Raw genomic sequence first — 14,163 nt, 5'->3', positions numbered from 1 at the left:
GAGACCCTTCTTCAGACTGATGTCAGGGGAGGGGTTGGGACAAGATAGAATTTAGTCGGAGCCAGTAAGACTCGTGGGAGAATTGGGAAAGGGGAGGGGATGGAGAGAGTAAGCAAAGGCTATTTGAAGTTAGAGAAGTCAATGTCATACCGCTGGGGTGTAAACTACCCAAGCAAAATATGAGGTGCTGTTCCTCCAATTTGCACTGGGCCTCATTCTGACAATGGAGGAGGCCCTGGACAGAAAGATCAGATTGGGAATGGGAGGGGGAGTTGAAGTGCTGAGCCACCGGGAGATCAGGTAGGTTAAGATGGACTGAGCGGAGGTGTTCAGGGAAACGATCGCCGAGTCTGGCTTGGTCTTGCCGCTTATTTAATGGAAACTAGAGCAGTGTTTTTAAGCACCCGGATGATCATTATTTCAGTAAATGCTATTTGATCCAAATGCAAACGTAGGCATGATCCAGTTTGAGTTAAATTACATTGTAAATGGGTCCAGTTTTAATCTAGACCAATGCCTTGTTGAAAGTCCTGGAATACAGAGACATGTGGCATGATGCCAATAGCATCATTATAGGGAAAGGAGAAATCTGGCAAGAATGGAAGTGTGGGAAATGGATTGAACACTCTTTATTAGTGGATTAAGGAGACAGGAATCAGGAGGTGTATTTCTGCTGACACTTCTGGAATCATTCTAGACGTAATGGAGACTGAGAAAACGTCAGTTAATTATCTCTTGTTTTCCATCCTAGTAAAGACCTAATTTCTTTCTCCAGGTCTTTATAAAAAAAAATTAAATTTTGACAAAAGCATGTAAAGTCAAGTCAATTCCTTGTGTCTTTGCTCTTTCTTTAGCCTGATCTATTATTATTCCTTGCACTTGTTAATTGTAGTTTATATTTTTAGCAATTGCCAAATTTTGGATCCATTCCCCAATCCCATTAACTCCATATGAGAAATTATGAATTTAAGCACTTTGGTTAGTTGTAAAAAAAAGTTAGAAGTTTGAATTTTTTGCCACACTGTATAAGCTTTCATCTTGTGCCTGGGACAGGCCAAAGTGGAAGAACAATGGAGCAGCCCATCATATGTGAAGAGACAATATCCATCCAATTAATTTGAGCGAACCGAATCGCATTAATATGGTTTAATTTGTACCAAACCTACTGAAAAATTACAGAAATTGTTGATTATACATTGAAGAATTTGTGAATGGAACAGTTTAAATGCTGATGTACTTTTAATTAATTTAATTACAAGTGGTATCAGATTGTGCAAACTGTCAATCTTGGCTAAACCACTCCCACAGCCATTTTGAAGCACTATTTTTGGCAGAGACCAAACTGTAAATTTGATAATGAAAAGTTCATTGATCAAATTATATTACTGGATCAATTGAAAGTTTGGAGAGAGGCATATCCAGTCAGCTGATCATTTACTTTCATGAATGTATAAAGACCTGATTTAAAAAAAAAAAAAAAATGTTCATGTATTCTGGATTAAAACAAAATCATCTTTAATAAATACAAAAAGTCATCCAAAATAGAAATATACAATTTCATGGAATTCCAACACTAAAACCAGATGTACACTTAATTTATGTTACTTTAGTATCCTTTTTCTCAACAGGCATATGTGATATGTAGCTGAAATACAGAGAAAAGGGATTGAAATTAATTTAAACTGAAGGTCATTTGGCAACAAAATTCCCACAAATTCCGTTGCTACAATGCTGCACCCCAAGATTGATGCTCAAATTATACTCATGTCTGCTACATTGGGCAGACCATGGAACTCCCAAGGCCAACATTGGACCCTTAAAACAGACATTTAGGTTCCTACAGCAAGGGATTAGCAGGTGGGAAGAAACTTTCGAGGATGTTCTCAAAGTCCCATTGGGGGAAAAAAAAACTATATTTCCATTAGCTCATGGGAATCCCTGGTTCATGACCCTTAAAATGAAGTCATACATGGAGACAGGCCCGGTCCAAATTGCCCATGGATAAAGTGCACTGGGGACTGCATTGTATTTGGAGAAGACCAACGTAAAGAGCAGAAGGAAGATATATTTCATACTACCTGTAGATCAGTGCATGCTCCTTTAACATAGTGACCTCACCACTACTAACCACTCCCCATTATCTTCAGTATAACTGTAGCCTCCCCACGTCTCTCTCGCTCTCTAGCTCCAGTGACAGACCACGGACAGCTAGGGCACAGTGTGTGTGTTTATACCAGTATCTATAATAAAACATGTAGTGAAGACATCACGTGTTTGGAAGTCTTTACATGGTGTCAAGAAGTCGTACTTCGCGCCTCCTGTCTATCGGTTTTTGTTTGTTTGCTTTCCCCCAGTTCCAATTTCCCTTTTATTTGCCATGGCTAACCCGTGTCACAAACCTGACATGCTGGTGTTTGACTCAGACGTCGTGCACCGTTGGGCGGTCTTTAAACGCGATTTCGAGCATTACATCGCGATCGCCCATGCCAATGCCACCCCGGAGGTGCGGGCACATCTGCTACTCAACCTGGCTGGCCCGGAGGCCATGGAACATTCGGAATCGTTCGAGTACGGCGTTGGTGAGGATGCTCGGGACCCGGTATGTCTTTTGGCTAAATTCACCGCGCTCTGTGACATTCCTACTAATTGCATCATTGAGCGGTTCAAGTTTTTCACCAGACGCCAAAACCCTGGGGAGCACATCGACTCTTTCATTGCCTCGTTGCGTCACCTGGCTCGGCGTTGCCGCCTTGACACGGTGACCCCCGACCAAATGATCAGGGATGTCCTGGTTCACGGTCTACAGGACGAGAAGCTACGGGCTGAACTCTTAAGGAAGCCCGACCTGACTTTAAACGAGGCTTTGCATTCCTCTCGCATGGCTGCTGCTGTTGCCTCTGTATCTACACCTGCTGCTCAGGACATTCACTATGCCAGTGCTGCTGGGCGCAGGCGGAACGATGGCCCGCCACGCCAGCGTAGCGCTCCCGCACCCGCGAGGGACGGCCCGCGTCGTTGCCCCAACTGCAACTTCGCTAGTCATCAGTTTAATGTTTGCCCCGCGCTGGGGAAAAACTTGCAATTTCTGCCGAAAGCTCAATCACTTTTCTGCAGCTTGTCGTTCCATTGGCAGGCCGGTCCCTGCTCCACGGAGGAGCCTAAACAACCTTGCTGAGACTGATAGCGCTCTTGGTTCCCAGCACCATTCAGACGAACTCCCTGATTCAGATAACGTCTCCTCCCATGATGAATCGTCTATTTTTTCGCTCTTGGGTGCACCTGCTTTGACAAAGGATCCATCTGTACGTGTTACCGTGAATGGGTCGACCTTTACTGCGAAGGTCGACACGGGAGCTTTCGCAAATATTATGTCAAGGAGCCTCTTCGAGCAGATAAGATCTGGTGAGAAGGTTACTCACGACGACTCCCGTCTTCATGCCTATGGGGGAGGAGTTTTGTATTTTTACTTTATGCTACTAAAGTTACTTTATGAAACTATAATAGCCTGGAGCCAGGTATTTAAAACCAGGCTACATGGTACCGAAATAGAATAAAATAACAAGCCAAACCTTTATGTACATATCCCAGAGCTAGGTTTATAATAAATACCTTTTGATGCTTCAGCAGTTATTATCCAGGAACACCTTTAAAGCTTAATGCAATATCCAAAAGTACTTTCCCCAATGCTTCTTGTTTACCTCCCTCGCCAAACTCTTCTGATAGCTCCCTAAAGGTACAGCATATTCGCCTTGACTGGATATCCTGTCTATAAATTCCATGTTTCCATTTATATCGTGCATTTCCATACAAAACAATTAAAGATCGCCTTGGCATGTGAATTGCTATCTCTACATCATTGTAAGATACAGACCTTTGACCTTTGCAATGATCTGAAGTATCTCCATGGAAATCACAAATGCTTTCCGAGTTACCATTTATGGGATCACATTGCTGAGCATTGGGCACCATTTCAGTCAAGTGTAGCTGGATCAAATCCTCCGAATCACAAGTCATTGATAATTTGGTTTCAGACAGCAGATTAATGCTGACCAAACGTTTGCCCCAGAGCCACCAGTCATCAAAGTGTGGATCAATGCCAGAGCCATGTTCTGGTCTGTAATCTAGGTTACACTGTTCTACAGGAAGGAAGTCTTTCAGTACACTGCATTGTGTCATTCGATCCATGAGCGAGAGGCTATTGCACGGTAGGCCACTGAAGCATCCCACTTTCAACTTGCGCTTTTTAAAGTTCACTTTTGGGCCATAGTCCTACAAGTTGACAAGGAAATATATTAGTAACAATAGATTAAAACAAATTATTATTTATCTATTCACTTGGAATTATTGGATGTTATTCTGACTGGTTGTCTGTGACCAGTGGAATTCTGCGGGGGATCTGTACTAGGATCTCGGTTGTTTGTGATATATAAATGATTTGGATGTAAATGTAGATGGGTTGGTTAGTATGTTTGCAGACTACACCAAAATTAGAGGGGTTGGTGACAGTGAGGAAGTCTATCAAAGTACACAGTAGAATATAGATCAGCTACAGAAATTAGTGAGAAATGTGGGTGGCGCAAATGTCAGGTGTTGCACTTTGTGCTGTCGAATCTAAGGCAATTAATGGCAAGACCCTTAATAGCTTTAATATACAGAGAGATCTTAGGGTCCATGTCTATACTCTCTCACAGTAACATCGGTAGATTGAGTAGTAAAGAAGGTATATGGTATGCTTGCCTTCACTGATCGTTTATTATTTCCTACAAACTGATGGGAGAATTAAAACATACTGACATCAATATCGTGAAGACCAATGTCGTCAGTGCCTAGATTGTGAAGAAAGTGAAGGCAACGGCAAAAAAAGGTCTTTTGGACAGCATTCAAAATAAATGGATTACAGGAACTCCTTTTGCAAAAGGAAAAATCTGCAGATACTGAAATAAAACAGAAAATACTTAAATAGGTCCAGCAATATCCGTTGAAAGAGATGCAGAGTTAATGTTCCATCTGAGTTAGAAAATGACTTTTCTGATGCAATGTTAACTGTTTTTCTCTCTATGTGGATAGATACTGCTCCAGCATTTTCCACTTGGTTCATGAAGAAGCAAATATTACATGAGGCACATTGATAGTGCCTCAGTTTTATATAATTCCACTAATGATTTAAATAAAACCATTCATCATAACAAAATAATTCCATGAAGTATTTCCAGCTGGGCGATCGTCATCATGTTTCATGCTTAGAATCTCAAGGGACACAGTAAATTTCCAAAACAAGAAACTTGGAAAGATCAGTTTCAGTCAGTTTATTTTACATTTAGGTAAGTGCAATGCATTTGTGTCAGAATGATTAATACTTGTAATGGAACGTTGGTTTATGCACGTTATCAAGACAAACTGTTAAATACAATCAGGAAGGAAAGAACTAAAATAAAAATTGGCTATCACATCTCCTCACTTAAAATAGAAGCATTAATATTCTATCATATTATGAAGATATGTACTGCAAAACTGGTATTGTTAATGTTGTCCCAACAAGTGATCTATAAATAGCACGTTCTTTACGAAAGGAAAACCTAACCTGTTTCCTTCGTCCAGATTGGGATAGTTTCCACTCATTGTTATCCATTAGGTTTACCATCTCCGCTTCTTCCTCTTCATTCACAAACTTTTCGGCTAAAAATACACCAGGAAATGGAAAAGCCCAACCAGTCAGACAAGTAGAGTAATCTGCAACTGCTAAGCCTGACTCCAAATGATAAGTGAAGTGGTACTTTCTCTGTAGGAAGAGATTTGATAATAATGTTTAAAATGCATACATAACTTTCAGGACACTTTGATTATATTAGTAAACAAGATGCGAGTCTCATAACATGCAATAAAATAGACATCAATTCAACTCCTTCAGCGAACTTGTTCATATAAACCAAACACTGAACCTCAATGACCAGATCAAATAACATATAGACATAAGGAACTGCAGATGCTGGTTTACAAGAAAAGATACAAAGTGCTGGAGTAACTCAGTGGGTCAGGCAACTTCGTTGGAGAACATGGAATGTCACCTATCCATGTTCTCCAGAGAAGATGCCATACCCACCGTGTTACTCCAGCATTTATTGGGGGGGTTTTAAACAGATTTTTACTCAAAACTACTAAAATTTAATCCACTTGGAAAGAAATGCAATGTGTACAAATATAAAATGAAGCACAAGTTCATATTGATAACATCATGGAATTTTGTTTTGCTGATCTGTTACGTTCCAAATATTTCACTTGAATTTTTATCCTTTACACTTGAAGCTCCAGCATTCCTCCCACCATGACAAAAATACTATGACTGTATGCACGTAAATAGATTTATTTATTGCTCATATTTATGTAGCTCTTCTAGGGAGATGCTAACTGCATTTCGTTGTCTCTGTACTGTACACTACACAATGACAATAAAGTTGAATCTGAATCTGATATCATTCAAGAGCCAAGTGTCTTATTGTCATATGTCCCAGATGGAACAATTAAATTCTTACTTGAATTTCAAATGAATAGCAGCACCCCAGAATATGTAAACATAGTACCTGTACAATGTAAACAATACATGAGAAAAAAAAGTATATATATACACACACACACACAAGCATACGTACACATAAAAAACAAACAATAATAATGCAATGGGCAAGAAGGAATTGCAGATGCTGGTTTAAACCGAATATATATACACAAAAAGCTGGAGTAACTCAGTGGGCCAGGCAGCATATCTGGAGAGAAGGAATGGGTGACTTTTGGGTCGAAACCCTTCTTCAATAATATTCTATGTGGTTCAGAGCTTATTTGAGGTTGCAGTGTTTAATAGCCTAATGGTTGTGGGGAAGAAGCTGTTCCTGAACCTGGACGTTACAGTTTTCAGGCTCCTGTACCTTCTTCCCGATGGCAGGGGTGAAATTGGTGTGTCGCCAGGGTAGTGTGGGTCTCTGATGATGCTGGCTACTTTTTTGGGGCTTGGACTCTGGTAAATCCCTTCGATGGTGGGGAGGTCAGAACCCATGATGGACTGGACAGTATTCACAACATTTTGCAGTCTTCTTCGCTCCTGGGATTCAAGTTGCCGACCCAGGCCGTGATGCAACCAGTCAATATGTTCTCTACAATACACCTGTAGAAGTTCAAGAGAATCCTCTCTGACATATCAAATCTCTGTAATCTTCATCTTACAAAGAAGATCAGGTTGCAGAATGTAGTTGTTATGAACATGCAAATACTGGTAATCTGGAATAACAACAGAAAAGATTGGAAATACTTAGCATGTCTGGTCACATCCATGGGAAGAGAAACAGAGCTAATATTTCAGATCAAAAACCCCTTATCAAACAATCCATGTCTTGTCATGAAGGGATCATAGACCTGAAGCATTAGCCGTTTCTCTTCATGAGGTGGTCTGACATGCCTAGCATTTTCTGTAGTCGTTATCAATCCTAGTTCATGATGTAATCATGGCAAATTTAAATGATTGTTGCTGCTGATTAGAAAATCTTTTCCTTCATCTAAACTGAAAATCAATGCCCTTTAAATTCAATCCTTTCTGATACTACACTGGTTATCCAATTCTGTTACAACTCTTTCCTCAATACAATTTGGTTCCATACAAAAGGCCATTCATTCCCTCATGCCATATCTTGCATTTAACAAGATTATGGATGACTTGGATCTAACTTTACTACAGCAGGTTTAAAGACAGTTTTAATCTTTAAGTCCCTTGAAGAGTCTATCAATTTTTGCTTTTAAATATTCAAAGATCCCACTTCTAACAACTTTTCAGGAAGTTTAAAAATTCATAACAGGAGGGAGAACTATTTGCCCTCCTCCCATCAGGGAGGCGGTACAGGAGCCTCAGGTCTCGCACAAGCAGGCTGAGGAACAGCTTTTTCCAAAATACCGTTACCCTGCTGAACTCACAGGCCCGACGTTAGCTATCTTTCATACTCTTTTATCTGTATATATTTATTTGCCTATGTACTAGTTTAATTCATCCACATTGCACATATTGTTTTAACCAGTATTTTTACTACCTTGCACTCTGACTAGATGCTAAACTGCATTTCGTTGTACCTGTACTCGTACTTGTGCAATGACAATAAAGTTGAATCAAATCAAATCAAACAATTTAATCTTATCTGTCTCCAACGGATGCCTCACTTTCAAATAGTCCTAGGTTCTCACATAATATGAAACTTCCTCCATATTCCCTTCTGTCAAGCTTCCTCGTCTCAGGAGTGAAAATGACGTCTCCTCTCTCTCTTCTAAATGCCAGAGGATACGAGAATAGCCTGCCCAGACGTTCCTCATTTGACAACTCTCCTGGCATGGCTACCTGGGTTAATTGTTCCATATAAGTGAAGATGGAGAATCATTCTGTATGTAATTGTGTTTCCACCAATTTCTGACAGATCTTTGGCTAAAGACACAAAAAGCTGGAGTGACTCGGCGGGACAGGCTCTGGATGAAAGGAATGGGTGAAGTTTCGGGTCGAGATCCATCTTCAGACCCGACACGTGGCCCATTCCTTCTCTCCAGAGATGCTGCCTGGCCCGCGGAGTTACTCCAGCATTTTGTGTCTATCTTCGATGTTAACCAACATCTGCAGTTCCTTCCTACACATTATAACTTTGGCTTCCCACTTTACATGGTTTGCATTAATCCCGATGATGGTTCAGGCTTCTTCGAAGGTTGCATCGCGTCCATTTATTTGTATTATTTTCCACAGAGGCCTTTACTCACTTTACAGAGACACTCACTGACTCACCCGCTGTAACTTGGGACATAGATCAACTGGGCCTCTGGCCTGCTCACATCTCAGACACGAACGGATTCCTTTGCAGCCGCAGCCCGGCAGCGCAGCCGCCTCCGCAGCCATTTCCACTTCACCTACCCAATCCGACCCAAAGGTACTAGATGCGCATACTCCTCTAGTCTCTTTGATCCGACCGGCCAACCGATCCGCACCAGCGGCCGGCTGAGCGACGCGAGCACACGGGCTGAGGCTGGGACGCGGGGCGGGGCCTAGTCGAGCCAAGCCCGGACGGAGCAAGCGCCGCGCGTGTGGGGAGCTCGAGCCGAGCGAGCGGGAAACCCGAGCCGAACCGAAACGGAGCGGCGCGCGCGCGGAGAGCAGGTCGCTCGCCGGAGCTCGAGCCGAACTCGTCTATGAGGGAGTGAAGGCTGTTGGCCGTGAAGTCCGCTGCTGGGAGCCGGCGGAGAGGGAGACCGAGCCGAGCGGCGTTGCCACTGTGAAAGTTAGTGAAAGCCTCTCCTTAGAGTTGATGTGTGTGTGTGTGTGCAGCAAACATCATATAAGTATCTTTGGTCTGCAGGGCGGTCTGCACAATGGCAGACCCCGTGGCGGCGGCGAACACGTGTGGCTCTGGCCACCCACCAGTGGGCACAGTTGCGTCGGTTTCAGTCAAGTTACTGCTTGTTTACACCGAAGATAGACACAAAATTCCGGAGTAACCCCGCGGGACAGGCAGCATCTCTGGTGAGAAATAATGGGTGACGTTTCGGGTCGAGACTGCTGGTTTATTCTTTCTTCTATTAATCAATTATAAAAACAAGTCTGCACTCAGAGCTGTCTTCATCATGTTGCTGAATGTTTACAACAGATCCTGTCTTATCTTTTTGTTTCATGTTTTCAGTTTTTCTTTCCCTTTCCAGCATAATATCGGCACCGTTTCTGGATCAGGATGTAGTACGCTCTAGGTAGAGCATCACTCAGCACAGTTTCAGATGCGAAGTGTAGTTGTGCATGTCCTGTTTGGTAGTTCTGGGCAGCTTAACCTGTCCCTGATAACAGTGGCCTCATAACTACTGCACTAAATGGAAATTTAAAATGTAACTGCAAATGTTGTGAAGTTGAAAGAGGGAAAATGCCAATCTACTTAGCAGGGCAAGCATTTTCCATGGAAAGCGAAACAGTTATGTGCCTGTCCCACTTAGGCGATTTTTTGGGCAACTACAGGCGACTGCCGCAAAATTTTCAACAATTTTCGGCGACAGTGGCGACAGTGTTTGCTGTCGTAGGAGCTGTCGTAGTTTGTCGCCAGGTGTCGTAGGTGAATTCCATTAAAACTAGTCCCTGGCAGCCACCTGAAGAATCGCCTAAGTGGGACAGGCCCATAAATGGGCCTGTACCACTTAGGCGACTGCAAGAGACTATGCAGTCGCCACATGTTCGTGGGTTGTTGCCGGGGAGTCACCTTCATGGTCGCGAGGAGTTTCCGCATTCTGGGAACTAGTCGTGGCCTCATTATGGTCGCCGTGAATTTTTCAACATGTTGAAAAATTAGCGCCGACTAGAATGAAGCTGCCATGGAGAGTAACGAGAATTCTCGTGCCGTAGGTGGGTCGCCAGGAGGTCCTAGTGGTTTGTCAGAAGGTCGGAGGTTCTCGTAGGTTGTAGCCGGTGCTGACTGGTGAATTTAATTGGCTCATTGGAGAAAAAAAAGGTACGTCGTTTTCAGAACCAAGGATACGTTAAATGTTCGCCAAGCTTCACAGCCGTGTTTCTCTGGCTTCTTAAAAGTTGTTTCCACTCCTTCTCCACTCTCCCCCCCTTTTTTAAAGGACTTACCTACACTGTGCTTTAGCCATCTTATTTACAGTGCCAACCTTCCTGTTCATCACGGTGTGTGTCCATATCACCTTGGCTTTGCACCGTGTGAATTTTTTAGACAGGGCAAGCGGGGAGGAATGATGTGTGTGTGTTCGTGTGTGTTCGTGTTCCACTCTGACAGTCACCGTTCCAGTTCTCGGTTTTTCAGGCAAGTGCCGGCAACTTGACAGTCGCCAGCAGTCTGCTGAAAAATCACCTGTGGGACAGGCCACTAAAGCTTCACTTTTGCGACACTTTGTCGGAACTGGGTAACGGGAAACAAATTTGTTTGGATTTACAGAGAGTGATGGATGGATGAATCGACAAAGGGAAAAAGTTGATATGGTGAGGCCAGGGATACAATGGATGTCAATTATTGATGATGTAATCGGTTGATAGATTAATAAAAATATTTAGGGAGAGGGAAAAATACAAGAGAAACCTTAAATACACAGCTGCATGGAATGCCTAGCTGGACAGGGTGGAAAATCTAAGTTAGTAACTAAATTGATGGACATCATTGAGGTTGCAGCACTAAACATATCTTTATCTTTACATTTAGCATTCCAAACAGATCATTCCCTTTGTGATTCCCAGTCCATTCTTATGAATCCATTGCCGTTGTCCTTTATACACCACTTTCCCATATAACCACAGGAGATGCAACATGTTCTTTTACCACATCCCTTGCTGCCATCCAGGAACCTAAATAATCTTCACAAGTGAAACAATGATTCATTTGCACTTCCAATCTAGTGTACTGCTTCTGCTATTCACAACATGATCTCCTACGCATCGAATAAGCCATTTTTATATCAGATATTTAAAAAAGAGACAGAGTTAAGGTTGTGTTCAGGTAAGGTAGCCCTGATAATAAAGAATGAGATATTGAAGAAGGGTTTCGGCCCGAAAAGTTGCCTATTTCCTTCGCTCCACAGATGCTGCCGCACTCGCTGAGTTTCTCCAGCATTTTTATCTACCATGAGTTATTGAAAGTTGTGATGATTAGCAGAACAGAGGAATGTGCAAGAAGGTGGCAGGTGAAATCAATGTGAATATGTGAGGTTATCTAGAATAATTGTCAAAAGACATGCAGCCAGAAACTGGTCCTTCAGCCAACCATCCAGTGAGAATCTCCAGTACCTTATGACCAGCAGTTGGTCTGTTGTCTTTCACGCCTTGGAAATTGAAGTTCTTGTCCAGTATTTCTTAAATATTATGATCATCCTAGCCTCCATCATCCACTTAGGTGGTGCGCTCCAAACAAGACAATCGAGGGCTACTTGAATGATAATTTAAGAGTCTGACTTTATGTGGGCTTTAAGCAAGAGTACCTTGCTTAAGTTTAATGTGCTCTCTCTTACAATCCTCTTTGTCTTCCCTGGTCATCTCCCCACCTCTTCATCTGATATTCTTACTCCTTCTGATGAATGGAGATTGGGGAGGAAACACTACCTTGCATGAGATGTGTGATAAAAGCAAGCCTTGAGTTATCACAGGTCAATTGTCTATGCCTTGGGCTTTCTTGGATTAATGCATTTTGATATACGTGGCTTCAGTGAATGACAGTATAGAATATGAGGCATGCGGCATTTTAGCCTTCATCATCCACTCGGCGGTACATTTAATCTGCAGGTTTGTAGATTAATTGGCTTCTGTAAATTGTCCCTGGTGTGTAGGATTGAACGAATGTGCAGCTGATAGTTGGTCGATGTGGACTCGGTGGGCCAAAGGTCTTTTTTTACAATGTATCTTTAAATTAAACTAAACTTTTATTCATTTTCCACAGATTAGAGAACAACTATTTCAAATATGACCAAGATCACAAAAGAGTTATTGCTTGAAAAAGGAACACCAAAGCACTCAAAACTAGAACATATTAAGAAAATCAAGTAAGAATAATTGATCTGTTATTATTATTAAATACCCAGAGTGTGAACATTACAAGATTTTGGAAGTAATGTTTAGTTGTGATATGTCCTCTAATTAATAATCATTTGAACATGATCTCAAAGATGGTTCTGGATGATTACTTTATTCAATCACAGATTGCAGGCATTGCTGGCTGACCATTTAGATTAGATTAGATTAGATTCCTTTATTTGTCATTCAGACCTTTCGGTCTGAACGAAATTTCGTTGCCTGCAGTCATACATATAATAATAAATAACAAAACACACAATAAACACAAATTAACATCCACCACAGTGAGGTCACCAGGCACCTCCTCACTGTGATGGAGGCAAAAGTCTTAAAGTCACTGTCTCTTCCCTCCTTATTCTCCCTCTGCGCTGAGGCGATCCAGGCCTCCGATGTTATTACCCCACCGGGCGATGGTAAGTCAGTCCCGCGGCTCAACCGAGCTCCGCGAACGGGCCGGTTCAAGCTCCGCGGCCCGGGGTGGTCGAAGCTGCCGAAGATGCCGCCCTCCAGTCCAGCGGACGCAGCTGGTGCCGCGGGAGCTCCGTAAAAACAGGTCGCCAACCTGTGACCTGCGAGCTCCCGACGATGTCGTCCACTGGCCCGCGGTCGAGCCCCGGATTCAGGTCGCCACCGTCGGAACGCCGCCTCAGCTCCGAGTCGGATCGCTGCCACCGGAGCACCGCCTCAGCCCCGAGTCTGGTTGCCACCGCCGGAACGCCGCCTCAGCTCCGAGTCGGGTCGCTGCCACCGGAGCACCGCCACAGCTCCGAATTCAGCCAGCCTCGCGTTGTTGAGTCCTGGCTGGCTCTGCTTCCGGAGCCTCGAGGTCGGTCGCAGTTGGAGGCCGCCAGCTCCACCATTAGGCCTCAGCGCAGACGGAGGCAGAGAAGGGGGGCTACGACAGAAAGAGTCGCATTCCCCCGAAGGAAGAGACAGAAAAACATGTTTCACCCCCCCCCCCCACACATAACACAACCTAATAAACTAAAATTTAACTAAAACAAGACGACAAAAAACAACAAAAAAAGTAAAAACAGACGGACTGCAGGCGAGCCGCAGCTGTTCAACAGCGCCGCCACTTCCGGAACTTGCCACTGCCCATCTCCAATTGCCTCGGGAAAGTAATGAGGGGCCACCTTTAAGATATAGGTGGTGATGGTAATTCAACAAAGTTGTTAGCTAGGAAATTCTATAATTTTGGCTCATTGATGAAGAATGAGTAGCAATATACAGTACTCCCAAGTTAGAGTGGAATGTTATTTCTGGATGATCCTGCAGGTGGTGATGTCCCTCTGTGCCTGCTGGTGATATAGTTTGGAAGTTATTAACAAAGTACTTTGTCAGCGCCAGATATGTGGCAACTCTTTGCATACCTTGTGTGTTGTATGTAAAAACATTTTGCATATATACGGCACGTAGAACAAATAAATGTAAGATATGCAAAAAGCAACGATGTTCAAGGAAAGAGCCCATAATTATCTATTGTTGGCAGGGGGCAGATACTAACGAGTTAAACAGACAGCAAAACTCAACAGGCCGATAATGAAACTAGTACAATGACTGGGGGGGGGGGGGGGATGGAGAAAGAGGAA

The 14,163-nt window shown here is 43.1% G+C and overlaps 2 protein-coding genes across 5 annotated transcripts in view; one reads left to right on the top strand and one right to left on the bottom strand.

The window, feature by feature from the left end:
• Positions 1 to 3,546: 3,546 nt before the first annotated feature.
• On the bottom strand, positions 3,547 to 9,096 carry alkbh4 (alkB homolog 4, lysine demethylase). 4 transcript variants are annotated; one of them, XM_033045997.1, is made up of 3 exons: positions 8,804 to 9,096; positions 5,582 to 5,779; positions 3,547 to 4,269 (listed from the first exon to the last, which is right to left on the bottom strand). In XM_033045997.1, exons 1-3 carry the CDS (start codon positions 8,912 to 8,914, stop codon positions 3,631 to 3,633), a joined length of 948 nt encoding a protein of 315 aa, XP_032901888.1. In that variant the 5' UTR covers positions 8,915 to 9,096; the 3' UTR covers positions 3,547 to 3,630. The 4 variants fall into 4 exon arrangements, with proteins under 4 accessions (XP_032901888.1, XP_032901890.1, XP_032901889.1 ...); XM_033045999.1 differs by having other exon boundaries at positions 8,679 to 9,054; XM_033045998.1 differs by having other exon boundaries at positions 8,684 to 9,054.
• Positions 9,097 to 9,163: 67 nt separating this feature from the next.
• lrwd1 (leucine rich repeats and WD repeat domain containing 1) overlaps positions 9,164 to 14,163 on the top strand; it is a 39,991-nt gene continuing 34,991 nt past the window's right edge. The window contains exons 1-2 of the mRNA XM_033046393.1: positions 9,164 to 9,324; positions 12,438 to 12,540. Of these exons, the coding sequence (XP_032902284.1) occupies positions 12,461 to 12,540 (80 nt within the window). The 5' untranslated portion in view covers positions 9,164 to 9,324; positions 12,438 to 12,460. The remainder of the gene's footprint in view (positions 9,325 to 12,437; positions 12,541 to 14,163) is intronic.

Source organism: Amblyraja radiata, chromosome 28 (assembly GCF_010909765.2).
Source record: "Amblyraja radiata isolate CabotCenter1 chromosome 28, sAmbRad1.1.pri, whole genome shotgun sequence".
Taxonomy (NCBI): domain Eukaryota; kingdom Metazoa; phylum Chordata; class Chondrichthyes; order Rajiformes; family Rajidae; genus Amblyraja; species Amblyraja radiata.
This window is presented reverse-complemented; position numbering and strand designations above follow the sequence as displayed.

What these genes read in the sequence shown, in the direction of transcription:
- alkbh4 (XM_033045997.1), bottom strand. Translation starts at nt 8,914, where the DNA reads ATGGCTGCGGAGGCGGCTGCGCTGCCGGGCTGCGGCTGCAAAGGAATC. An exon ending in TATGTCCCAAGTTACAGCGG is followed by an intron (nt 5,780 to 8,803) that starts GTGAGTCAGTGA and finishes CTCTTCCTACAG; the next exon opens with AGAAAGTACCACTTCACTTA. An exon ending in AATCTGGACGAAGGAAACAG is followed by an intron (nt 4,270 to 5,581) that starts GTTAGGTTTTCC and finishes GTCAACTTGTAG; the next exon opens with GACTATGGCCCAAAAGTGAA.